Source organism: Eleutherodactylus coqui, chromosome 11 (assembly GCF_035609145.1).
Source record: "Eleutherodactylus coqui strain aEleCoq1 chromosome 11, aEleCoq1.hap1, whole genome shotgun sequence".
Lineage (NCBI taxonomy): Eukaryota > Metazoa > Chordata > Amphibia > Anura > Eleutherodactylidae > Eleutherodactylus > Eleutherodactylus coqui.
In genome coordinates this window covers 138,544,433-138,571,712 of record NC_089847.1, presented here as the reverse complement: position 1 = coordinate 138,571,712, position 27,280 = coordinate 138,544,433, and the positions used below count along the sequence as shown (strand labels likewise).

At 49.0% G+C, this 27,280-nt stretch overlaps 1 protein-coding gene across 4 annotated transcripts in view; it reads right to left on the bottom strand.

Annotated features, from left to right (window-relative positions):
* DENND2B (DENN domain containing 2B) overlaps positions 1-27,280 on the bottom strand; it is a 219,049-nt gene that overhangs the window by 32,400 nt on the left and 159,369 nt on the right. For all 4 annotated transcript variants that reach the window (XR_010787191.1, XM_066583667.1, XM_066583666.1 and 1 more), the window contains 6 exons: positions 15,907-16,119; positions 15,249-15,345; positions 15,068-15,112; positions 11,899-12,083; positions 4,821-4,930; positions 4,478-4,547 (listed from right to left, as the gene is read on the bottom strand). Coding sequence is in view for 3 of the 4 variants with exons in the window: in XM_066583667.1 (XP_066439764.1) it covers positions 4,478-4,547; positions 4,821-4,930; positions 11,899-12,083; positions 15,068-15,112; positions 15,249-15,345; positions 15,907-16,119 (720 nt within the window). In the remaining variant the exon portion in view is untranslated. The remainder of the gene's footprint in view (positions 1-4,477; positions 4,548-4,820; positions 4,931-11,898; positions 12,084-15,067; positions 15,113-15,248; positions 15,346-15,906; positions 16,120-27,280) is intronic.

The window sequence follows — 27,280 nt, the reverse complement described above, 5'->3', positions numbered from 1 at the left end:
CCGGTGCTTGTCCTTGTGATCCCGCGGCCGGTGTATGTCCCTGTGGTTGGACGTGTGATCCCACAGTCAGTGTATGTCCCTGTGGTTGGACATGTGATCCCGCGGCCGGTGCTTGTCTCTGTCATCCCGCGGCCGGTGTATGTCCCTGTGGTTGGACGTGTGATCCCTGCGGCCGGTGCTTGTCCCTGTCATCTCGCGTCCGGTGTTTGTCCCAGTGGTTGGACTTGTGATCCCACAGCCGGTGTATGTCCCTGTGGTTGGACGTGTGATCCCTGTGACCGGTGTTTGTCCCTATGCTTGTCCCTGTGATCCCGCGGCCGGTGCTTGTCCCTGTGATCCCGCGGCCGGTGCTTGTCCCTGTGATCTTGCGGCCGGTGCTTGTCCCTGTGGTTGGACGTGTGATCCCACAGCCGGTGTATGTCCCTATGGTTGGACGTGTGATCCCGCGGCCGGTGTTTGTCCCTGTGCTTGTCCCTGTGATCCCGCGGCCGGTGCTTGTCCCTGTGATCTTGCGGCCGGTCTATGTCCCTGTGGTTGGACATGTGATCCCGCGGCCGGTGTTTGTCCCTGTGCTTGTCCCTGTGATCCCGCGGCCGGTGCTTGTCCCTGTGATCCCGCGGCCGGTGCTTGTCCCTGTGATCTTGCGGCCGGTGTATGTCCCTGTGGTTGGACATGTGATCCCGCGGCCGGTGTTTGTCCCTGTGATCTTGCGGCCGGTGTATGTCCCTGTGCTTGTCCCTGTGATCCCGCGGCAGGTGCTTGTCCCTGTGATCTTGCGGCCGGTGTATGTCCCTGTGCTTGTCCCTGTGATCCCGCGGCCGGTGTATGTCCCTATGGTTGGACATGTGATCCCGCGGTCGGTGTTTGTCCCTGTGCTTGTCCCTGTGATCCCGCGGCTGGTGCTTGTCCCTGTGATCTTGCGGCCGGTGTATGTCCCTATGGTTGGACGTGTGATCCCGCGGCCGGTGTATGTCCCTGTGCTTGTCCCTGTGATCCCGCGGCCGGTGCTTGTCCCTGTGATCCCGCGGCCGGTGCTTGTCCCTGTGATCCCGCGGCCGGTGCTTGTCCCTGTGCTTGTCCCTGTGATCCCGCGGCCGGTGCTTGTCCCTGTGCTTGTCCCTGTGATCCCGCGGCCGGTGCATGTCCCTGTGGTTGGACATGTGATCCCGCGGCCGGTGTATGTCCCTGTGCTTGTCCCTGTGATCCCGCGGCTGGTGCTTGTCCCTGTGATCCCGCGGCCGGTGTATGTCCCTGTGCTTGTCCCTGTGATCCCGCGGCTGGTGCTTGTCCCTGTCATCTCGCGGCCGGTGCTTGTCCCTGTGATCTTGCGGGCGGTGCTTGTCCCTGTGGTTGGACATGTGATCCCGCGGCCGGTGTTTGCTCTCTGCAGCTGTGCTACGACAATAACATTCCTGCGTGTCACGCCATGTACGAGACAAAAGCTGTTAAAGCAAAGAAGAGATTGCATTGCACAATAGCAGAGTACAACGTCTTAGAATCCGGACACAAATCACCGGGGAGACGAGAACAACAGCGCTGAGAGCAGTCCTAGAGTTACAATCACCGCCAGGGGGGCGGACTGCGCCAACGGGCTGGGACAGCAAACATGAGAGCTTCAGGCTGCAGGGGGCACCGTCTGCCCTCATCCTGCTTACACAGCTATGTGCACTCCTGCACCGATACACTGGAACAAACCCTCAGCGGTGTGAGAATAAACCGACTGGTTTTCAATCTTTTCAAGATACTTTTTTTACTTTTGTATGTAAATAAATTGAATCGTAAGGTAAACCTTAGGCTGACCTCCACCGGCGCGGGTGCGGTCGCAGCCGCGGCAGAGATTCGCAGAGTTCTCCCATTGCTTTCAATGGGGCCGTGCTGCTGCCGCCAATTCCATTGAAAACACTGGGGCTGCGATGGGAGATCATGTAGCCACATAGAACATGCTGCAATTTGTGTCTCGCATAGGGTCACCTAGTGGTGCGGTGCAGGAGAAGAAAATAAATAAAGATCGCACATGTGCGTCTCACAACGCACAAATATCGCGGGATTTTCTTAGCCTTAGGAACTAACTCAATTTTTGCCTTAATTAACCAACATCCAAGATACCCATCACCTACTACGGGTGCTTTACAGAGCACCATCTGTAGGGCCCAGATACCCGACAGGTCGTCCCAGCAGGAGCGTCGCTGACTGAACGGAGGTGGGGCCGGGGATCATCCACAGTACAGGAGGAAAGTAAGTGACCCCCTATGTAATGTAACTAGTAACACACAGCTGTACCACCCATCATCCACAGTACAGGAGGAAAGTAAGTGACCCCCTATGTAATGTAACTAATAACATAGCTATACCGCTCATCATCCACAGTGTAGGGAGAAAAGTAAGTGAACCTCTGTTAATTACTTCTACAAAAGCTAATTAGCAAAAGATGTTTCCATTAAGGAGACGAGATAACTGTAGGTGCTTTACCCATTAAATAACGGCACACAGAGCATGGTTAAAGACAGATCTGTTCTTTTCCGTGATGGAGGTGCTGCTCACACTGACCAATGTAAGCAACTTCCAGAATAGCTCAGAAGACGTAATATAGATAAGCTGAGAAAGACTACAAAAGCTATCGACCTGGATGTACATCAATTCCTGGTTTAAACCAACAGATGGAGGATATTCTGGACTGTTCTACTCTCCCCAGGAGCGTCCTGTAATAGATCACTCTAAGAGCGCAACTGGAGGTCCTGAAAGAGAGAAAAAGAACCCACAGAAGAGTCTCCAGACTACAGAGACCTCTGTTCATGTGTCCTTTATGGGAAAGACCCTGACTAAGAATGGTGATCAAGGATGGATACCATGAAGGAAGTCACTGCTGGCCAAAATAACGCTATGGCCCTTCTCAAGTTTCACCAGAACACTGGGATGTCCCACAAAGCTCTAGGAAATGTTCTACAATAGTAGTGCACAGCACTGTGCATGGGGAAAGTGTGGAGGGGGTTTTATGGTTTGGGGCTTTGCTGGAGGGGGCATCGTGGCTTGGTTGCTATGTTGGAGGGGGCATCACGGTAGGAGGATATGGTGAAAAGGACATCTCAGTTTGGAGATATGGTGGAGGGGACAGCATGGCTTGAGACTATAGTGAAGAGGGCATCATAGTTTGGAGATATGGTGGAGGGTTTGGGGCTATGGTGTGGGGATGAGGTGGAAAATACATTATGGTTTGGGCCATGGTGGAGAGGACATCATTGTTTGGGTTGGCTTTGCTCCTCAGGGTCTGGACGCCTTTGTGAATCCTAAGGTGGAACACAACATCTTACAGAAGAATGTAACAGCCATCCAGGACCTCAAGTGGAAGACATATTGGTGATGCAAGGAGACAATAAGGTGCCTCGCCACTAGCATGTTTTTAGCGCTGTGATATCGCGGCGTTTTTTTTAACACGAAGGTCAACGGGACTTTCTAATGTTAAAAACACTTCGCACAAAAATCGCAGAGCACCAACTTGTGATTTTTGTGCGAGGCATTTGTAACATTAGAAAGACCCATTGACATCCGCGTTAAAAAAAAACGCAGCGATATCACGGCGCTAAAAAACGCAAGTGGAAAGGAACCCTAACCCAAAGCGCACAAGTAGTCAAAGAATGGGGAGACAGAAGACTTGTGATTTGGAATGGCCTGACCAGAGTCCTGACCACAACCCTATGGGGATGCCGTGGCATGACTGAAGAGTGCTGACCAAACAAGGCATCCCAGAAAAATGGATGAGCTGAACCCCATTGGTTGGGAGGAGGGGTCCGATATTCCCCCTACATGCTGTGTAAATCTTGTCTGCAGCTATTGGGACCTTGGTAGAGGTGAAGGCCGTTAAAGGGGGAAGCAGAGAACATTCTACAGGTTATTCAATTTAAAGGTTCACATATCTTTCTTGCAACTGTAAGGGCTCCTGCCCACTGGCGAGGGCGATACCTGGCTGTGATTCACGGCACGCACAGTCCTTCTGAAACCACCTGGATGCCAGGCATTTTCACATGGAAACAGCCTTGCATGCCTGCGAGTCTGGAGGAATCGCCCGTAGCGAGGCGACAGTAGGAGGCAGAGCTACAAGGGATCTCCTAGAGATCTCCCCATATTTGGAGAGACGGTGGGGCGGAGCTGGAGGGCTTCCCCGAGAGCGGGGGCGAGAGAGTGACTGGCCATGTTCCCTCTCTTGGCTAGAAAGGAATCACTATGAGAACCCCCTCTAGCGCTGCCCCCTATCTCTTCAAATATGGGGAGATCTCTAGTAGATCCGGTGTAGCTCAGCATCCTTTTCTCTCTCTCTCCTCGCTATGGGGGATTCCTTCAGCCCCGCAAGCGGTTTCATGATCTTCTCCCATTGATTTCAATAGGGCCGGCATTGAAAACAATGGGCGATATCGCTAAAAATCTCAGGGGCCGAGATCCCTGGCTCAAGAAAAACCAAAAGCTGAAAATACTAGGTACTTACCAGGAGCCGCCGACAGTAACCAAACCTCCTGCTGCCATCTTCACCCGTCAGCATGAAGGAGAAGGTCTCACTGCAACAGAGGAGATGCAGGCAGATGAAATGACTGCTGGGAGACTATGGCTGAGGTAAGGGGGGGGGGCAATAGAGGGAGGTTTGTTTGTGGAACTCTCAGCCCCCCAATTTATCAATGGATCTACTACTTCCAGTCCTGTTCAGTGACAACTGGCAATAATATCCTTGGGGAACCCGACTCTAGGGAGAAGGGTGGAAACCCGAGACAAGATAATAGCACAGTGCAGTCATGAGACATGTAATCTGACCCGACATTAGAGCTGCCACCTACCTGCTGTACTCAGACACCGGCACCCAGTCCCGGGCATCAGGAAAACAGAACTGAGGGATGGCTTTCAGCCTCTCCTCCGCCTCTCGCACCTGCTTAGTGGGTCGTTCCAGCTGTGGATGACAAACATGTATCACTGAGGTAAGAAGGTGAAGGGGAATATACTAACAGCGCAGGGCAGTATTATAGTAGTTATATTCTTGTACATCGGGGCAGTATTATAGTAGTTATATTCTTGGACATAGCAGGCAGTATTATAGTAGTTATATTCTTGTACATAGGGAGCAGTATTATAGTAGTTATATTCTTGTACATAGGGGGCAGTATTATAGTAGTTATATTCTTGGACATAGCAGGCAGTATTATAGTAGTTATAGTCTTGTACATAGGGAGCAGTATTATAGTAGTTATATTCTTGTACATAGGGAGTAGTATTATAGTAGTTATATTCTTGTACACAGGGGGCAGTATTATAGTAGTTATATTCTTGTCCATAGGGGGCAGTATTATAGTAGTTATATTCTTGTACATAGGGGCAGTATTATAGTAGTTATATTCTTGTACATAGGGGGCAGTATTATAGTAGTTATATTCTTGTACATAGGGGGCAGTATTATAGTAGTTATATTCTTGTACATAGGGGGCAGTATTATAGTAGTTATATTCTTGTACATAGGGGGCAGTATTATAGTAGTTATATTCTTGTACATAGGGGCAGTATTATAGTAGTTATATTCTTGTACATAGGGGGCAGTATTATAGTAGTTATATTCTTGTACATAGGGGGCAGTATTATAGTAGTTATATTCTTGTACATAGGGGGCAGTATTATAGTAGTTATATTCTTGTACATAGGGGGCAGTATTATAGTAGGTATATTCTTGTATATAGGGGGCAGTATTATAGTAGTTATATTCTTGTACATAGGAGCAGTATTATAGTAATTATATTCTTGTACATAGGGGGCAGTATTATAGTAGTTATATACTTGTACATAGGGGCAGTATTATAGTAGTTATATTCTTGTACATAGGAGGCAGTATTATAGTAGTTATATTCTTGTACATAGTGGGCAGTATTATAGTAGTTATATTCTTGTACATGGGGCAGTATTATAGTAGTTATATTCTTGTACATAGGGGGCAGTATTATAGTAGTTATATTCTTGTACATAGGGGGCAGTATTATAGTAGTTATATTCTTGTACATAGGGGGCAGTAAAATAGTAGGTATATTCTTGTACGTAGGAGCAGTATTATAGTAGTTATATTCTTGTACATAGGGGGCAGTATTATAGTAGTTATATTCTTGTACATAGGGGGCAGTATTATAGTAGGTATATTCTTGTACGTAGGAGCAGTATTATAGTAGTTATAGTATTGTACATAGGGGGCAGTATTATAGTAGTTATATTCTTGTACATAGGGGGCAGTATTATAGTAGTCATATTCCTGTACATAGGGGGCAGTATTATAGTAGTTATATTCTTGTACATAGGGAGCAGTATTATAGTAGTTATAGTCTTGTACATAGGAGGGCGTATTATAGTAGTTATATTCTTGTACATAGGGGGCAGTATTATAGTAGTTATATTCCTGTACATAGAGGGCAGTATTATAGTAGTTATATTCTTGTACATAGGGGGCAGTATTATAGTAGTTATATTCTTGTACATAGGGGGCAGTATTATAGTAGTTATATTCCTGTACATAGGGGGCAGTATTATAGTAGTTATATTCTTGTACATAGGGAGCAGTATTATAGTAGTTATATTCTTGTACATAGGGGGCAGTATTATAGCAGTTATATTCTTGTACATAGGGGCAGTATTATAGTAGTTATATTCTTGCACATAGGGGGCAGTATTATAGTAGTTATATTCTTGTACATAGGGAGCAGTATTATAGTAGTTATATACTTGCACATAGGGGGCAGTATTATAGTAGTTATATTCTTGTACATAGGAGGCAGTATTATAGTAGTTATATTCTTGTACATAGGAGCAGTATTATAGTAGTTATATTCTTGTACATAGGGGGCGGTATTATAGTAGTTATATTCCTGTACATAGGGGGCAGTATTATAGTAGTTATAGTCTTGTACATAGGAGGGCGTATTATAGTAGTTATATTCTTGTACATAGGGGGCAGTATTATAGTAGTTATATTCCTGTACATAGAGGGCAGTATTATAGTAGTTATATTCTTGTACATAGGGGGCAGTATTATAGTAGTTATATTCTTGTACATAGGGGGCAGTATTATAGTAGTTATATTCTTGTACATAGGGGGCAGTATTATAGTAGTTATATTCCTGTACATAGGGGGCAGTATTATAGTAGTTATATTCTTGTACATAGGGAGCAGTATTATAGTAGTTATATTCTTGTACATAGGGGGCAGTATTATAGCAGTTATATTCTTGTACATAGGGGCAGTATTATAGTAGTTATATTCTTGCACATAGGGGGCAGTATTATAGTAGTTATATTCTTGTACATAGGGAGCAGTATTATAGTAGTTATATACTTGCACATAGGGGGCAGTATTATAGTAGTTATATTCTTGTACATAGGAGGCAGTATTATAGTAGTTATATTCTTGTACATAGGAGCAGTATTATAGTAGTTATATTCTTGTACATAGGGGGCGGTATTATAGTAGTTATATTCCTGTACATAGGGGGCAGTATTATAGTAGTTATATTCTTGTACATAGGGGATTGTATTATAGTAGTTATATTCTTGTACATAGGAGGCAGTATTATAGTAGTTATATTCTTGTACACAGGGGGCAGTATTATAGTAGTTATATTCTTGTACATAGGAGCAGTATTATAGTAGTTATATTCTTGTACATAGGAGCAGTATTATAGTATTTATATTCCTGTACACAGGGGGCAGTATTATAGTAGTTATATTCTTGTACATAGCGGGCAGTATTATAGTAGTTATATTCTTGTACATAGGAGCAGTATTATAGTAGTTATATTCTTGTACATAGGAGCAGTATTATAGTATTTATATTCCTGTACACAGGGGGCAGTATTATAGTAGTTATATTCTTGTACATAGGAGCAGTATTATAGTAGTTATATTCTTGTACATAGGAGCAGTATTATAGTATTTATATTCCTGTACACAGGGGGCAGTATTATAGTAGTTATATTCTTGTACATAGGGGGCAGTATTATAGTAGTTATATTCTTGTACATAGGGGCAGTATTATAGTAGTTATATTCTTGTACATAGGGGCAGTATTATAGTAGTTATATTCTTGTACATAGGGGCAGTATTATAGTAGTTATATTCTTGTACATAGGGGCAGTATTATAGTAGTTATATTCTTGTACACAGGGGGCAGTATTATAGTAGTTATATTCTTGTACATAGGGAGCAGTATTATAGTAGTTATATTCTTGTACATAGGGGGCAGTATTATAGTAGTTATATTCTTGTACATAGGGGCAGTATTATAGTAGTTATATTCTTGTACATAGGGAGCAGTATTATAGTAGTTATATTCTTGTACATAGGAGCAGTATTATAGTAGTTATATTCTTGTACATAGAGGGCAGTATTATAGTAGTTATATTCTTGTACATAGGGAGCAGTATTATAGTAGTTATATTCTTGTACATAGCAGGCAGTATTATAGTAGTTATATTCTTGTACATAGAGGGCAGTATTATAGTAGTTATATTCTTGTACATAGTGAGCAGTATTATAGTAGTTATATCCTTGTACATAGGGGGCAGTATTATAGTAGTTATATCCTTGTACATAGGGGACAGTATTATAGTAGTTATATTCTTGTACATAGGGGGCAGTATTATTGTAGTTATATTCTTGTACATAGGGGGCAGTATTATAGTAGTTATATTCTTGTACATAGGGGGCAGTATTATAGTAGTTATATTCTTGTACGTAGGGGGCAGTATTATAGTAGTTACATTCTTGAACATAGGAGGGCGTACTATAGTAGTTATATTCTTGTACACAGGGGGCAGTATTATAGTAGTTATATTCTTGTACATAGGGGGCAGTATTATAGTAGTTATATTCTTGTACATAGGGGGCAGTATTATAGTAGTTATATTCTTGTACCTAGAAGCAGTATTATAGTAGTTATATTCTTGTACATAGGAGGCAGTATTATAGTAGTTATATTCTTGTACATAGGAGGCAGTATTACAGTAGTTATATTCTTGTACATAGGGGGCAGTATTATAGTAGTTATATTCTTGTACATAGGGGGCAGTATTATAGTATTTATATTACATAGGAGGCAGTATTATAGTAGTTATATTCTTGTACATAGGGGGCAGTATTATAGTAGTTATATTCTTGTACATAGGGGGCAGTATTATAGTAGTTATATTCTTGTACATAGGGGGCAGTATTATAGTAATTATATTCCTGTACATAGGGGGCAGTATTATAGTAGTTATATTCTTGTACATAGGGGGCAGTATTATAGTAGTTATATTCTTGTACATAGGGAGCAGTATTATAGTAGTTATATTCTTGTAGATAGGGAGCAGTATTATAGTAGTTATATTCATGTACATAGGGGGCAGTATTCTACTATTTACATTCCTGTACATAGGGGGCAGTATTATAGTAGTTATATTCTTGTACATAGGGGGCAGTATTACTGTAGTTATATTCTTGTACATAGTGGCAGTATTATAGTAGTTATATTCTTGTACATAGGGAGCAGTATTATAGTAGTTATATTCTTGTACATAGGAGGCAGTATTATAGTAGTTATATTCTTGTACATAGGGGGCAGTATTATAGTAGTTATATTCTTGCACTTAGGGGGTAGTATTATAGTAGTTATATTCTTGTACATAGAGGGCAGTATTATAGTACTTATATTCTTGTACATAGGGGCAGTATTACAGTAGTTATATTCTTGTACATAGGGGGCAGTATTACAGTAGTTATATTCTTGTACATAGGAGCAGTATTCTACTATTTATATTCTTGTACATAGTGGACAGTATTATAGTAGTTATATTCTTGTACATAGGGGGCAGTATTACTGTAGTTATATTCTTGTACATAGTGGCAGTATTATAGTAGTTATATTCTTGTACATAGGGAGCAGTATTATAGTAGTTATATTCTTGTACATAGGGGGCAGTATTATAGTAGTTATATTCTTGTACATAGTGGCAGTATTATAGTCGTTCTATTCTTGTACATGGGGGGCAGTATTATAGTAGTTATATTCTTATACATAGGGGCAGTATTCTACTATTTATATTCTTGTACATAGTGGACAGTATTATAGTAGTTATATTCTTGTACATAGGGGGCAGTATTACTGTAGTTATATTCTTGTACATAGGAGGCAGTATTATAGTAGTTATATTCTTGTACATAGGAGGCAGTATTATAGTAGTTATATTCTTGTACATAGGAGGTAGTATTATAGTAGTTATATTCTTGTACTTAGGGGGTAGTATTATAGTAGTTATATTCTTGTACTTAGGGGGTAGTATTATAGTCGTTCTATTCTTGTACATGGGGGGCAGTATTATAGTAGTTATATTCTTGTACATAGGGGGCAGTATTATAGTAGTTATATTCTTGTACATAGGGGGCAGTATTATAGTAGTTATATTCTTGTACATAGGGGGCAGTATTATAGTAGTTATATTCTTGTACATAGGGGGCAGTATTATAGTAGTTATTTTCTTGTACACAGGGGGCCGTATTATAGTAGTTATATTCTTGTACTTAGGGGGCAGTATTATAGTAGTTATATTCTTGTACATAGGGGGCAGTATTAGAGTAGTTATATTCTTGTACATAGGGGGCAGTATTATAGTAGTTATATTCTTGTACATAGGGGGCAGTATTATAGTAGTTATATTCTTGTACATAGGAGGCAGTATTATAGTAGTTATATTCTTGTACATAGGAGGCAGTATTATAGTAGTTATATTCTTGTACATATGGAGCAGTATTATAGTAGTTTTATTCTTGTACATAGGGGGCAGTATTATAGTAGTTATATTCTTATACATAGGGGCAGTATTCTACTATTTATATTCTTGTACATAGTGGACAGTATTATAGTAGTTATATTCTTGTACATAGGGGGCAGTATTACTGTAGTTATATTCTTGTACATAGTGGCAGTATTATAGTAGTTATTTTCTTGTACATAGCAGCAGTATTATAGTAGTTATATTCTTGTACATAGGGAGCAGTATTATAGTAGTTATATTCTTGTACATAGGGGGCAGTATTATTGTAGTTATATTCTTGTACATAGGAGGCAGTATTATAGTAGTTATATTCTTGTACATAGGGGGTAGTATTATAGTAGTTATATTCTTGTACATAGGAGGCAGTATTATAGTAGTTATATTCTTGTACATAGGAGCAGTATTATCGTAGTTATATTCTTATACATAGGGGCAGTATTCTACTATTTATATTCTTGTACATAGTGGACAGTATTATAGTAGTTATATTCTTGTACATAGGGGGCAGTATTACTGTAGTTATTTTCTTGTACATAGCAGCAGTATTATAGTAGTTATATTCTTGTACATAGGGAGCAGTATTATAGTAGTTATATTCTTGTACATAGGGGGCAGTATTATAGTAGTTATATTCTTGTACATAGGGGGTAGTATTATAGTAGTTATATTCTTATACATAGGGGGCAGTATTATAGTAGTTATATTCTTGTACATAGGAGCAGTATTACAGTAGTTATATTCTTGTACATAGGGGGCAGTATTATAGTAGTTATATTCTTGTACATAGGAGGCAGTATTATAGTAGTTATATTCTTGTACATAGGGTACAGTATTATAGTAGTTATATTCTTGTACATAGGAGCAGTATTATAGTAGTTATATTCTTGTACATAGGGGCAGTATTATAGTAGTTATATTCTTGTACATAGGGGGCAATATTATAGTAGTTATATTCTTATACATAGGGGAGCAGTATTATAGTAGCTATATTCTTGTACATAGGGGGCACTATTATAGTAGTTATATTCTTGTACATAGGGGGCAGTATTATAGTAGTTATATTCTTGTACATACATACCTTGGGAAATTGATATGTGACCTCGGGAGTGTAGGTGTTTTTCGAAGGTTTTTTCTTCATAGACACTACCACAAAATACTCAAACAGCTCCCTTTCCTGCCACTCAATCAGCTCCAGCTCCAGTGTTCGGTAGCTGGGGGCTCTATTCAGCAGGGACTGGATGAGAACTAGGCGCTGGGTGTGTGCTGAAATGAGACACAATGGCAAAAAGTCAGCAAATGTTGACAGTCATGATACTGCAGATTACTAATGACACATCCATATCTTTCCACTATTAGTGTGCATTCAGATGATGGTATATCAGCTGGGTTTTCACGCCCATCCGATATACAGTGTCCCTCTCTGCAGGGGGAGGAAGCTGGAAGAGCCGGGAACAGTGCACTGAGCTCCCGCCTCCTCTCCACTCCCTCTCTGCCCATGGCCACTATTTGCAATGGGAGGGGGCGGAACGGGGGCAGAGCTACGTTCCCGGAAAAACTGAGCCGATATCGATCGCCTGAATGCACCCTTACAGAGGATTTAGAGGTTAACCCCTTAAGGACCAGGCTGTTTTGTACCTTAAGGACCAGACACTTTTTAGGGATTTTACCCATGTGGCGGTTTTGTTTCCTTAAGCTACCAAAATTATTTTTCTGCGTTTTTTTTTCCATGACATATAGGGCGATTTTTAAAATATCTTTTTCAATGACTTTATTTTCCGTTTTTAAGTTTTATTGGGGGTAAAATGCTAAAAAAAATGATTTTTTAAATAGTTATAGTTTTTTTTATTTAGTATATTTATGCTAAAATAAAGCATGGGAATGGGTTTCCCTATTTGTTTCAAACATTTTGATATATAGTATGTACGGTTTTGTCGGCTTGGTGTTATTTTCTTTCTTATGTATATATTGTTGTTTAATTCTGTAATTTTGTTTTATTTGTGTATGTAATTATGTTTTTTACTATCTATGTCCCCCATGACGTCATATAAGACCTCTGGGGGACATTCTTTTTTTTTAATTTTTTTATTTGACAGTTTCTGACTGTAGCTGGGCATCCATAGGAGCCCCAGTTAAAGGGAAAAACAACCCTTGCAGTGACATTAGTCACTGGCCGAGTTGGCCAGGGTCGAGTATGACACTCCAGCTCTGTTGTAGTAGGCAATCCCGGCGGTCACATGACACCCCCCCCCCCCCGACTCCCACAGTGGAAGATACACTTTCACTTTCTAGTACACAGTGCTCAATGAGCGCTGTGTACTCGGGGAAGGAAAAGGCAGGAAGGGTTAAATACCCCTCCTGCCTTCTCCTCCTGGTAATTAGCTGTCACTAACAGCTGATAACCTGTTCTGCCTCTAATTGATTGCAGAGCAGGAGGCTTAAAACCTGTCCCTAATTTTACTATTGGCGAGGTTTTAAGACCAGGACCAGGTGCCATATATTTACCGCGCCTGGTCCTTAATGGGTTAAATATTATCTATAAACCACTTTTAGAATCATTACTATTCTTCACTGGCCGATGCTTTAAAGTTGTGTTTCTTTAACCCCTTAATGATCCGGACCTTTTTTTTTTTCCATTGCCGTTTTTTCCTCCCTTCTTTTAAAAATCATAACTCCTTTATTTCTCCATCGACGTCGCTGTCTGTGGGTTGTTTTTTGCAGGACGAGTTGTATTTTTCAATGGTGCTATTTAATGTACTGAAAAACTTTTTAAAAATTTTTAAATCGAGTAAAACAAAAATAAAAAACGACATTCCACCATCTTTCAGTGCGTTTTGTTTCTACGGCGCACAAATTGCAACAAAAGTGACCTGATAACTTTATTCTGTGGGTCAGTGCGATTACTACGATACCAAACCTGTATAGTTTTTTTGTTGTTGTACTACTTATATTTTTTTTGAAAGACATTTAATTTTTTTTAGTATTTTCTGCCGCCATCTTCTGCACGGAATAACTTTTTTATTTTTCCATCGACGTAGTTGTATGAGGGCTCATTTTTTGCGGGACGTCCTGTAGTTTACATCGGAATACATATGACTTTTTGACCACTTTTTATTGCATTTTTCCTGGGAGACAGAGTGACAGAAAAAGTGCATTTCTGTCATAGCATTACATCATACTGCAATCTGACAGGCAGTCTATGAAGCCACCCCACAGGGACGGCTTGATAGGTAGTCTGCTAAGGCAGCCCTGCGACCTTTCAGAAGGACCTCGGCTGCCATGACACCAGTACGGCTTCCTGTGATCTCACGCAAGGAACATCGTTCGGGGGATTTACATGCCACTGTCAGAATTGACAGCGCCATTTAAAGGGTTAATAGCCACGTGGCTGATTGCAGCTATTGCTTGCGGGTGTTAGCTGTATAAACAGCTGGTGCCCGGGCTGTATGAAGAGAGGTCGTCCCGCGATCTCTCTTTATACATTGGTCGCCGATACAAGTCGTCAAAAGGCCTATCGGCAGTCGTTAAGGAGTTAATACACAGTGCCGGTCAATGACTACCACACAGCTGCACTGCATATTAGAGCTCATGTCCACGGGCGTATGCGTAAAGCGCTGCGGGTCTCTCTGCAGTAAGTTACCGATTTGTAAACATCGGCTCTGCTGGGAGAGGCTGCGTATGGCTGCGCCTGCACCGCACACTCCTGCGTATCACATGCACAGTGTGACTCTTTTTTGTATAAAACAAAGCGGGGTGCATATGAAAACGCCGCCCATATGTAATGTATTGCGTATAGACAGCTTTTCAAACGCAGCCTATACAAATGTATGGAGATGACGCTGCAATGTCTTTCTCGTGCGTATTGATACGCAGTGTACACGCACATGTGCAAGGATTCATTACATTCCACTGACTTTTATCGACTCCATTCATCATGTATCACGTGTCCATAAAACGCACGCGTAGTAGGCGGTGAAAACACGGTAGTGGACGTGAGCCCTGAGGCAGTCTTAGGTTTAGTCCATTGTGCTGTGCTCCCCGCAGTGTAAGGCCTCCTCCACACGGGCTACATAATCATCGCTACAGAATGCATGGATGTGAGGCTGATGGTTCACACGGGTCCCTTCACAGGAGATGCTTTGTAGCCTGAGAGAACCCATTGGAAACCATCAGCTCCACATAGATGCGTTCTGTAGCGATGATTTGTAGCCAGTATACAAGAGGCCTAAAGCCACAGATTGGCTGCTCACCTTTGAATCGGTCATCTGAGTCGCTTTCACTTTCGCTGTTGTCATCTGGACAAAGAAAGAATTGTTAATTATCAACATCTCACTGAATTGTCTCTTTAATTACTGAAATATTCTGTTTGTGTTAAAGGCAGAAATCAGGAAACGGGTCGATACATTGTATCACGGTCACATGATTCGCTACCTCGCAGCGACGCCGTCTCCACGTTGGACATGGAAAGCTTCTTCAACCTTTTCTTGCCACGTTTGGCGCTGTAGATGGAGTTGATCCTCTGTACAAGCTGCAAGACAGCAATAACCAACCTTACAATCCTCCAGAATGAATGACATATGGCAATATCAGAGTCAAACGTCGGGAACCGTCAGCCATCATCTCAGTTATGTCAAAACTTAAAGGGGGTGTCCAGACTATCTTTAGGATAGGCCATCTATATTAGATTAGCAGGGATCTGCTAACTAGGATACCCACTTATCAGCTGCTTAGGAGGCCAGTACGCATATGTACTAACTGATATCTGCAGGAGGCAGGCAGCTCCGTTCTCAATGCAGGGGTGACATGAATGGGAGCTTTGCCTGTAATACCAAGCCTGCCCACTGCAGTGAGAACGGAGCTGTTTGCTTCCTGCAGAAATTAGCTTAGTGGACAAGCATACTGGCTTGGTGAACAGCTGATTGGTGAGGGTCCTGTGCGCAGACCCCTGCTTATCTACTACTGATGGCCTATCCTGCTAATAGGCCATGAATAGTTTACTACTGGACAACTCCTTTAATGGCTGACCATGTATTATACCCTATGGATGCTGGGATAGACGCCAATCATGTGTTGTCCATCAGGAGCTTACCTTGGGGATTCGCCGAGCCCTACGTGTCAGGAGCTCGCTGGCAGTGCTGAGGCTGTCTTCATTCAGGCTGGAGGGGGAGGGCGGGATGGTCAGCTGTGCCAGGCGCAGCATGTCGTCGTGGCTGTGCCGCTTCGGCAGACGAGCCATACGATGACCTTTCCTCTCTGTGGAATTGCCGACTCGCAGTGAATGGCTACTGCTCTTAGGCATCATCTAAAATGAAGAAGGCAGACATTAGAGAAGGAGAGCTTACGCTGTGAAGCGCAGGGCGAAAACCGGGCGCTCTTGGGATTGCTTCAGGGACAGGAGGACCCAACACTTGTTCATCCTTGGAAAATCTCACTTTTGAAGTACCTCGAGAGTAACAACGCAGCAAGCAGTGAGATGTCTCGGAATAAGGGGTTAAGGGGGGTGTAAACGCTTCAGCTACAAGAAATTAAGAGGGTCATTTTATAATATTCTGCTGCGTCTTCTGAATGCTGGCTGCAGTGTAAAGAATGGAGGATTAAATTCTTGTTGCCATGGCAACCACCACAGTAAAGCGTCATAGAGGTCATAAATGTCAGTTTACTGTATTTGCATGAGCGTTTTATAATCCCACGATACGGACTGGTGACTCTGTGATGCTGTAAGTAACCAGCAGCCGCGTACGACTGGTGACGTAGAATACGGTATAAGGAGCAGCCGCCGGCACACTGACCGCGTACGACTGGTGACGTAGAATACGGTATAAGGAGCAGCCGCCGGCACACTGACCGCGTACGACTGGTGACGTAGAATACGGTATAAGGAGCAGCCGCCGGCGCACTGACCGCGTACGACTGGTGACGTAGAATACGGTATAAGGAGCAGCCGCCGGCGCACTGACCGCGTACGACTGGTGACGTAGAATACGGTATAAGGAGCAGCCGCCGGCGCACTGACCGCGTGCGACTGGTGACGTAGAATACGGTATAAGGAGCAGCCGCCGGCGCACTGACCGCGTACGACTGGTGACAGAATACGGTATGAGGAGCAGCCGCCGGCACACTGACCGCGTACGACTGGTGACGTAGAATACGGTATGAGGAGCAGCCGCCGGCGCACTGACCGCGTACGACTGGAGACAGAATACGTTATAAGGAGCAGCCGCCGGCGCACTGACCGCGTACGACTGGTGACGTAGAATACGGTATAAGGAGCAGCCGCCGGCACACTGACCGCGTACGACTGGTGACATAGAATACGGTATAAGGAGCAGCCGCCGGCACACTGACCGCGTACGACTGGTGACGTAGAATACGGTATAAGGAGCAGCCGCCGGCGCACTGACCGCGTACGACTGGTGATGTAGAATACGGTCTAAGGAGCAGCACCCGGCGCACTGACCGCGTACGACTGGTGACGTAGAATACGGTATAAGGAGCTGCCGCCAGCGCACTGACCGCGTACGACTGGTGACGTAGAATACGGTATAAGGAGCAGCCGCCGGCGCACTGACCGCATACGACTGGTGACGTAGAATACGGTATAAGGAGCAGCCGCCGGCACACTGACCGCGTACGACTGGTGACGTAGAATACGGTATAAGGAACAGCCGCCGGCGCACTGACCGCGTACGACTGGTGACGTAGAATACGGTATAAGGAGCAGCCGCCGGCGCACTGACCGCGTACGACTGGTGACGTAGAATACAGTACAAGGAGCAGCCGCCGGCGCACTGACCGCATAAGACTGGTAACGTAGAATACGGTATAAGGAGCAGTCGCCGGCGCACTGACCGCATACGACTGGTGACGTAGAATACGGTATAAGGAGCAGCCGCCGGCGCACTGACCGCATAAGACTGGTAACGTAGAATACGGTATAAGGAGCAGCCGCCGGCGCACTGACCGCGTACGACTGGTGACGTAGAATACGGTATAAGGAGCAGCCGCCGGCGCACTGACCGCGTATGACTGGTGACGCAGAATACGGTATAAGGAGCAGCCGCCGGCGAACTGACCGCGTACGACTGGTGACGTAGAATACGGTATAAGGAGCAGCCGCCGGCGCACTGACCGCGTACGACTGGTGACGTAGAATACAGTACAAGGAGCAGCCGCCGGCGCACTGACCGCATAAGACTGGTAACGTAGAATACGGTATAAGGAGCAGTCGCCGGCGCACTGACCGCATACGACTGGTGACGTAGAATACGGTATAAGGAGCAGCCGCCGGCGCACTGACCGCATAAGACTGGTAACGTAGAATACGGTATAAGGAGCAGCCGCCGGCGCACTGACCGCGTACGACTGGTGACGTAGAATACGGTATAAGGAGCAGCCGCCGGCGCACTGACCGCGTACGACTGGTGACGTAGAATACGGTATAAGGAGCTGCCGCCGGCGCACTGACCGCGTACGACTGGTGACGTAGAATACGGTATAAGGAGCAGCCGCCGGCGCACTGACCGCGTACGACTGGTGACGTAGAATACGGTATAAGGAGCAGCCGCCGGCGCACTGACCGCGTACGACTGGTGACATAGAATACGGTATAAGGAGCAGCCGCCGGCGCACTGACCGCGTACGACTGGTGACGTAGAATACGGTATAAGGAGCAGCCGCCGGCGCACTGACCGCGTACGACTGGTGACATAGAATACGGTATAAGGAGCAGCCGCCGGCGCACTGACCGCGTACGACTGGTGACGTAGAATACGGTATAAGGAGCAGCCGCCGGCGCACTGACCGCATACGACTGGTGACGTAGAATACGGTATAAGGAGCAGCCGCCGGCACACTGACCGCGTACGACTGGTGACGTAGAATACGGTATAAGGAACAGCCGCCGGCGCACTGACCGCGTACGACTGGTGACGTAGAATACGGTATAAGGAGCAGCCGCCGGCGCACTGACCGCGTACGACTGGTGACGTAGAATACAGTACAAGGAGCAGCCGCCGGCGCACTGACCGCATAAGACTGGTAACGTAGAATACGGTATAAGGAGCAGTCGCCGGCGCACTGACCGCATACGACTGGTGACGTAGAATACGGTATAAGGAGCAGCCGCCGGCGCACTGACCGCATAAGACTGGTAACGTAGAATACGGTATAAGGAGCAGCCGCCGGCGCACTGACCGCGTACGACTGGTGACGTAGAATACGGTATAAGGAGCAGCCGCCGGCGCACTGACCGCGTATGACTGGTGACGCAGAATACGGTATAAGGAGCAGCCGCCGGCGAACTGACCGCGTACGACTGGTGACGTAGAATACGGTATAAGGAGCAGCCGCCGGCGCACTGACCGCGTACGACTGGTGACGTAGAATACAGTACAAGGAGCAGCCGCCGGCGCACTGACCGCATAAGACTGGTAACGTAGAATACGGTATAAGGAGCAGTCGCCGGCGCACTGACCGCATACGACTGGTGACGTAGAATACGGTATAAGGAGCAGCCGCCGGCGCACTGACCGCATAAGACTGGTAACGTAGAATACGGTATAAGGAGCAGCCGCCGGCGCACTGACCGCGTACGACTGGTGACGTAGAATACGGTATAAGGAGCAGCCGCCGGCGCACTGACCGCGTACGACTGGTGACATAGAATACGGTATAAGGAGCAGCCGCCGGCGCACTGACCGCGTACGACTGGTGACGTAGAATACGGTATAAGGAGCTGCCGCCGGCGCACTGACCGCGTACGACTGGTGACGTAGAATACGGTATAAGGAGCAGCCGCCGGCGCACTGACCGCGTACGACTGGTGACGTAGAATACGGTATAAGGAGCAGCCGCCGGCGCACTGACCGCGTACGACTGGTGACATAGAATACGGTATAAGGAGCAGCCGCCGGCGCACTGACCGCGTACGACTGGTGACGTAGAATACGGTATAAGGAGCAGCCGCCGGCGCACTGACCGCGTACGACTGGTGACATAGAATACGGTATAAGGAGCAGCCGCCGGCGCACTGACCGCGTACGACTGGTGACGTAGAATACGGTATAAGGAGCAGCCGCCGGCGCACTGACTGCATATGACTGGTGACGTAGAATACGGTACAAGGAGCAGCCGCCGGCGCACTGACCGCATATGACTGGTGACGTAGAATACGGTATAAGGAGCAGCCGCCGGCGCACTGACCGCGTACGACTGGTGACGTAGAATACGGTATAAGGAGCAGCCGCCGGCGCACTGACCGCATATGACTGGTGACGTAGAATACGGTATAAGGAGCAGCCGCCGGCGCACTGACCGCGTACGACTGGTGACGTAGAATACGGTATAAGGAGCAGCCGCCGGCACACTGACCGCGTACGACTGGTGACGTAGAATACGGTATAAGGAGCAGCCGCCGGCGCACTGACCGCGTACGACTGGTGACGTAGAATACGGTATAAGGAGCAGCCGCCGGCGCACTGACCGCGTACGACTGGTGACGTAGAATACGGTATAAGGAGCAGCCGCCGGCGCACTGACCGCGTACGACTGGTGACGTAGAATACGGTATAAGGAGCAGCCGCCGGGGCACTGACCGCGTACGACTGGTGACGTAGAATACGGTATAAGGAGCAGCCGCCGGCGCACTGACCGCGTACGACTGGTGACGTAGAATACGGTATAAGGAGCAGCCGCCGGCGCACTGACCGCGTATGACTGGTGACGCAGAATACGGTATAAGGAGCAGCCGCCGGCGAACTGACCGCGTACGACTGGTGACGTAGAATACGGTATAAGGAGCAGCCGCCGGCGCACTGACCGCGTACGACTGGTGACGTAGAATACAGTACAAGGAGCAGCCGCCGGCGCACTGACCGCATAAGACTGGTAACGTAGAATACGGTATAAGGAGCAGTCGCCGGCGCACTGACCGCATACGACTGGTGACGTAGAATACGGTATAAGGAGCAGCCGCCGGCGCACTGACCGCATAAGACTGGTAACGTAGAATACGGTATAAGGAGCAGCCGCCGGCGCACTGACCGCGTACGACTGGTGACGTAGAATACGGTATAAGGAGCAGCCGCCGGCGCACTGACCGCGTACGACTGGTGACATAGAATACGGTATAAGGAGCAGCCGCCGGCGCACTGACCGCGTACGACTGGTGACGTAGAATACGGTATAAGGAGCTGCCGCCGGCGCACTGACCGCGTACGACTGGTGACGTAGAATACGGTATAAGGAGCAGCCGCCGGCGCACTGACCGCGTACGACTGGTGACGTAGAATACGGTATAAGGAGCAGCCGCCGGCGCACTGACCGCGTACGACTGGTGACATAGAATACGGTATAAGGAGCAGCCGCCGGCGCACTGACCGCGTACGACTGGTGACGTAGAATACGGTATAAGGAGCAGCCGCCGGCGCACTGACCGCGTACGACTGGTGACATAGAATACGGTATAAGGAGCAGCCGCCGGCGCACTGACCGCGTACGACTGGTGACGTAGAATACGGTATAAGGAGCAGCCGCCGGCGCACTGACTGCATATGACTGGTGACGTAGAATACGGTATAAGGAGCAGCCGCCGGCGCACTGACCGCGTACGACTGGTGACGTAGAATACGGTACAAGGAGCAGCCGCCGGCGCACTGACCGCATATGACTGGTGACGTAGAATACGGTATAAGGAGCAGCCGCCGGCGCACTGACCGCGTACGACTGGTGACGTAGAATACGGTATAAGGAGCAGCCGCCGGCGCACTGACCGCATATGACTGGTGACGTAGAATACGGTATAAGGAGCAGCCGCCGGCGCACTGACCGCGTACGACTGGTGACGTAGAATACGGTATAAGGAGCAGCCGCCGGCACACTGACCGCGTACGACTGGTGACGTAGAATACGGTATAAGGAGCAGCCGCCGGCGCACTGACCGCGTACGACTGGTGACGTAGAATACGGTATAAGGAGCAGCCGCCGGCGCACTGACCGCGTACGACTGGTGACGTAGAATACGGTATAAGGAGCAGCCGCCGGCGCACTGACCGCGTACGACTGGTGACGTAGAATACGGTATAAGGAGCAGCCGCCGGGGCACTGACCGCGTACGACTGGTGACGTAGAATACGGTATAAGGAGCAGCCGCCGGCGCACTGACCGCGTACGACTGGTGACGTAGAATACGGTATAAGGAGCAGCCGCCGGCGCACTGACCGCGTACGACTGGTGACGTAGAATACGGTATAAGGAGCAGCCGCCGGCGCACTGACCGCGTACGACTGGTGACGTAGAATACGGTATAAGGAGCAGCCGCCGGCACACTGACCGCGTACGACTGGTGACGTAGAATACGGTATAAGGAGCCGCCGCCAGCGCACTGACCGCGTACGACTGGTGACGTAGAATACGGTATAAGGAGCAGCCGCCGGCGCACTGACTGCGTACGACTGGTGACATAGAATACGGTCTAAGGAGCAGCCGCCGGCGCACTGACCGCGTACGACTGGTGACGTAGAATACGGTATAAGGAGCAGCCGCCGGCACACTGACCGCGTACCACTGGTGACGTAGAATACGGTATAAGGAGCAGCCGCCGGCGCACTGACCGCGTACGACTGGTGACGTAGAATACGGTATAAGGAGCAGCCGCCGGCGCACTGACCGCGTACGACTGGTGACAGAGTACGGTATAAGGAGCAGCCGCCGGCGCACTGACCGCGTATGACTGGTGACATAGAATACGGTATAAGGAGCAGCCGCCGGCGCACTGACCGCGTACGAGTGGTGACATAGAATACGGTATAAGGAGCAGCCGCCGGCGCACTGACCGCGTACGACTGGTGACGTAGAATACGGTATAAGGAGCAGCCGCCGGCGCACTGACCGCGTACGACTGGTGACGTAGAATACGGTATAAGGAGCAGCCGCCGGCGCACTGACTGCGTACGACTGGTGACATAGAATACGGTATAAGGAGCAGCCGCCGGCGCACTGACCGCGTACGACTGGTGACGTAGAATACGGTATAAGGAGCAGCCGCCGGCGCACTGACCGCGTACGACTGGTGACGTAGAATACGGTATAAGGAGCTGCCGCCGGCGCACTGACCGCGTACGACTGGTGACGTAGAATACGGTATAAGGAGCAGCCGCCGGCGCACTGACCGCGTACGACTGGTGACGTAGAATACGGTATAAGGAGCTGCCGCCGGCGCACTGACCGCGTACGACTGGTGACGTAGAATACGGTATAAGGAGCAGCCGCCGGCGCACTGACCGCGTACGACTGGTGACATAGAATACGGTATAAGGAGCAGCCGCCGGCGCACTGACCGCGTACGACTGGTGACGTAGAATACGGTATAAGGAGCAGCCGCCGGCGCACTGACCGCGTACGACTGGTGACATAGAATACGGTATAAGGAGCAGCCGCCGGCGCACTGACCGCGTACGACTGGTGACGTAGAATACGGTATAAGGAGCAGCCGCCGGCGCACTGACTGCATATGACTGGTGACGTAGAATACGGTATAAGGAGCAGCCGCCGGCGCACTGACCGCGTACGACTGGTGACATAGAATACGGTATAAGGAGCAGCCGCCGGCGCACTGACCGCATATGACTGGTGACGTAGAATACGGTATAAGGAGCAGCCGCCGGCGCACTGACCGCGTTCGACTGGTGACGTAGAATACGGTATAAGGAGCAGCCGCCGGCACACTGACCGCGTACGACTGGTGACGTAGAATACGGTATAAGGAGCAGCCGCCGGCGCACTGACCGCGTACGACTGGTGACGGAGTACGGTATAAGGAGCAGCCGCCGGCGCACTGACTGCGTATGACTGGTGACATAGAATACGGTATAAGGAGCAGCCGCCGGCGCACTGACCGCGTACGACTGGTGACATAGAATACGGTATAAGGAGCAGCCGCCGGCGCACTGACCGCGTACGACTGGTGACGTAGAAAACGGTATAAGGAGCAGCCGCCGGCACACTGACCGCGTACGACTGGTGACGTAGAATACGGTATAAGGAGCAGCCGCCGGCGCACTGACCGCGTACGACTGGTGACGTAGAATACGGTATAAGGAGCAGCCGCCGGCACACTGACCGCGTACAACTGGTGACGTAGAATACGGTATAAGGAGCAGCCGCCGGCGCACTGACCGCGTACGACTGGTGACGGAGTACGGTATAAAGAGCAGCCGCCGGCGCACTGACCGCGTATGACTGGTGACATAGAATACGGTATAAGGAGCAGCCGCCGGCGCACTGACCGCGTACGAGTGGTGACATAGAATACGGTATAAGGAGCAGCCGCCGGCGCACTGACCGCGTACGACTGGTGACGTAGAAAACGGTATAAGGAGCAGCCGCCGGCGCACTGACCGCGTACGACTGGTGACGTAGAATACGGTATAAGGAGCAGCCGCCGGCGCACTGACCGCGTAAGACTGGTAACGTAGAATACAGTATAAGGAGCAGCCGCCGGCGCACTGACCGCGTACGACTGGTGACAGAGTACGGTATAAGGAGCAGCCGCCGGCGCACTGACCGCGTACGACTGGTGACATAGAATACGGTATAAGGAGCAGCCGCCGGCGCACTGACCGCGTACGACTGGTGACAGAGTACGGTATAAGGAGCAGCCGCCGGCGCACTGACCGCGTACGACTGGTGACGTAGAAAACGGTATAAGGAGCAGCCGCCGGCACACTGACCGCGTACGACTGGTGACGTAGAATACGGTATAAGGAGCAGCCGCCGGCGCACTGACCGCGTACGACTGGTGACGTAGAATACGGTATAAGGAGCAGCCGCCGACACACTGACCGCGTACGACTGGTGACGTAGAATACGGTATAAGGAGCAGCCGCCGGGGCACTGACCGCGTACGACTGGTGACGGAGTACGGTATAAGGAGCAGCCGCCGGCGCACTGACCGCGTATGACTGGTGACATAGAATACGGTATAAGGAGCAGCCGCCGGCGCACTGACCGCGTACGAGTGGTGACGTAGAATACGGTATAAGGAGCAGCCGCCGGCGCACTGACCGCGTACGACTGGTGACGTAGAAAACGGTATAAGGAGCAGCCGCCGGCGCACTGACCGCGTACGACTGGTGACGTAGAATACGGTATAAGGAGCAGCCGCCGGCGCACTGACCGCGTAAGACTGGTAACGTAGAATACAGTATAAGGAGCAGCCGCCGGCGCACTGACCGCGTACGACTGGTGACATAGAATACGGTATAAGGAGCAGCCGCCGGCGCACTGACCGCGTATGACTGGTGACATAGAATACGGTATAAGGAGCAGCCGCCGGCGCACTGACCGCGTATGACTGTTGACATAGAATACGGTATAAGGAGCAGCCGCCGGCGCACTGACCGCGTACGACTGGTGATGTAGAATACGGTATAAGGAGCAGCCGCCGGCGCACTGACCGCGTACGACTGGTGACGTAGAATACGGTATAAGGAGCAGCCGCCGGCGCACTGACCGCGTACGACTGGTGACGGAGTACGGTATAAGGAGCAGCCGCCGGCGCACTGACCGCGTATGACTGGTGACATAGAATACGGTATAAGGAGCAGCCGCCGGCGCACTGACCGCGTACGAGTGGTGACATAGAATACGGTATAAGGAGCAGCCGCCGGCGCACTGACCGCGTACGACTGGTGACGTAGAAAACGGTATAAGGAGCAGCCGCCGGCGCACTGACCGCGTACGACTGGTGACGTAGAATACGGTATAAGGAGCAGCCGCCGGCGCACTGACCGCGTAAGACTGGTAACGTAGAATACAGTATAAGGAGCAGCCGCCGGCGCACTGACCGCGTACGACTGGTGACAGAGTACGGTATAAGGAGCAGCCGCCGGCGCACTGACCGCGTATGACTGGTGACATAGAATACGGTATAAGGAGCAGCCGCCGGCGCACTGACCGCGTACGACTGGTGACGTAGAATACGGTATAAGGAGCAGCCGCCGGCGCACTGACCGCGTACGACTGGTGATGTAGAATACGGTATAAGGAGCAGCCGCCGGCGCACTGACCGCGTACGACTGGTGACGTAGAATACGGTATAAGGAGCAGCCGCCGGCGCACTGACCGCGTACGACTGGTGACGGAGTACGGTATAAGGAGCAGCCGCCGGCGCACTGACCGCGTATGACTGGTGACATAGAATACGGTATAAGGAGCAGCCGCCGGCGCACTGACCGCGTACGACTGGTGACGTAGAATACGGTATAAGGTGCAGCCGCCGGCGCACTGACCGCGTACGACTGGTGACGTAGAATACGGTATAAGGAGCAGCCGCCGGCACACTGACCGCGTACGACTGGTGACATAGAATACGGTATAAGGAGCAGCCGCCGGCGCACTGACCGCATACGACTGGTGACATAGAATACGGTATAAGGAGCAGCCGCCGGCGCACTGACCGCGTACGACTGGTGACGTAGAATACGGTATAAGGAGCAGCCGCCGGCGCACTGACCGCGTACGAGTGGTGACATAGAATACGGTATAAGGAGCAGCCGCCGGCGCACTGACCGCGTACGACTGGTGACGTAGAATACGGTATAAGGAGCAGCCGCCGGCGCACTGACCGCGTACGACTGGTGACAGAGTACGGTATAAGGAGCAGCCGCCGGCGCACTGACCGCGTATGACTGGTGACATAGAATACGGTATAAGGAGCAGCCGCCGGCGCACTGACCGCGTACGACTGGTGACATAGAATACGGTATAAGGAGCTGCCGCCGGCGCACTGACCGCGTACGACTGGTGATGTAGAATACGGTATAAGGAGCAGCCGCCGGCGCACTGACCGCGTACGACTGGTGACATAGAATACAGTATAAGGAGCAGCCGCCGGCGCACTGACCGCGTACGACTGGTGACGTAGAATACGGTATAAGGAGCAGCCGCCGGCGCACTGACCGCGTACGAGTGGTGACATAGAATACGGTATAAGGAGCAGCCGCCGGCGCACTGACCGCGTACGAGTGGTGACATAGAATACGGTATAAGGAGCAGCCGCCGGCGCACTGACCGCGTACGACTGGTGACAGAGTACGGTATAAGGAGCAGCCGCCGGCGCACTGACCGCGTATGACTGGTGACATAGAATACGGTATAAGGAGCTGCCGCCGGCGCACTGACCGCGTACGACTGGTGATGTAGAATACGGTATAAGGAGCAGCCGCCGGCGCACTGACCGCGTACGACTGGTGACATAGAATACAGTATAAGGAGCAGCCGCCGGCGCACTGACCGCGTACGACTGGTGACGTAGAATACGGTATAAGGAGCAGCCGCCGGCGCACTGACCGCGTACGAGTGGTGACATAGAATACGGTATAAGGAGCAGCCGCCGGCGCACTGACCGCGTACGACTGGTGACGTAGAATACGGTATAAGGAGCAGCCGCCGGCGCACTGACCGCG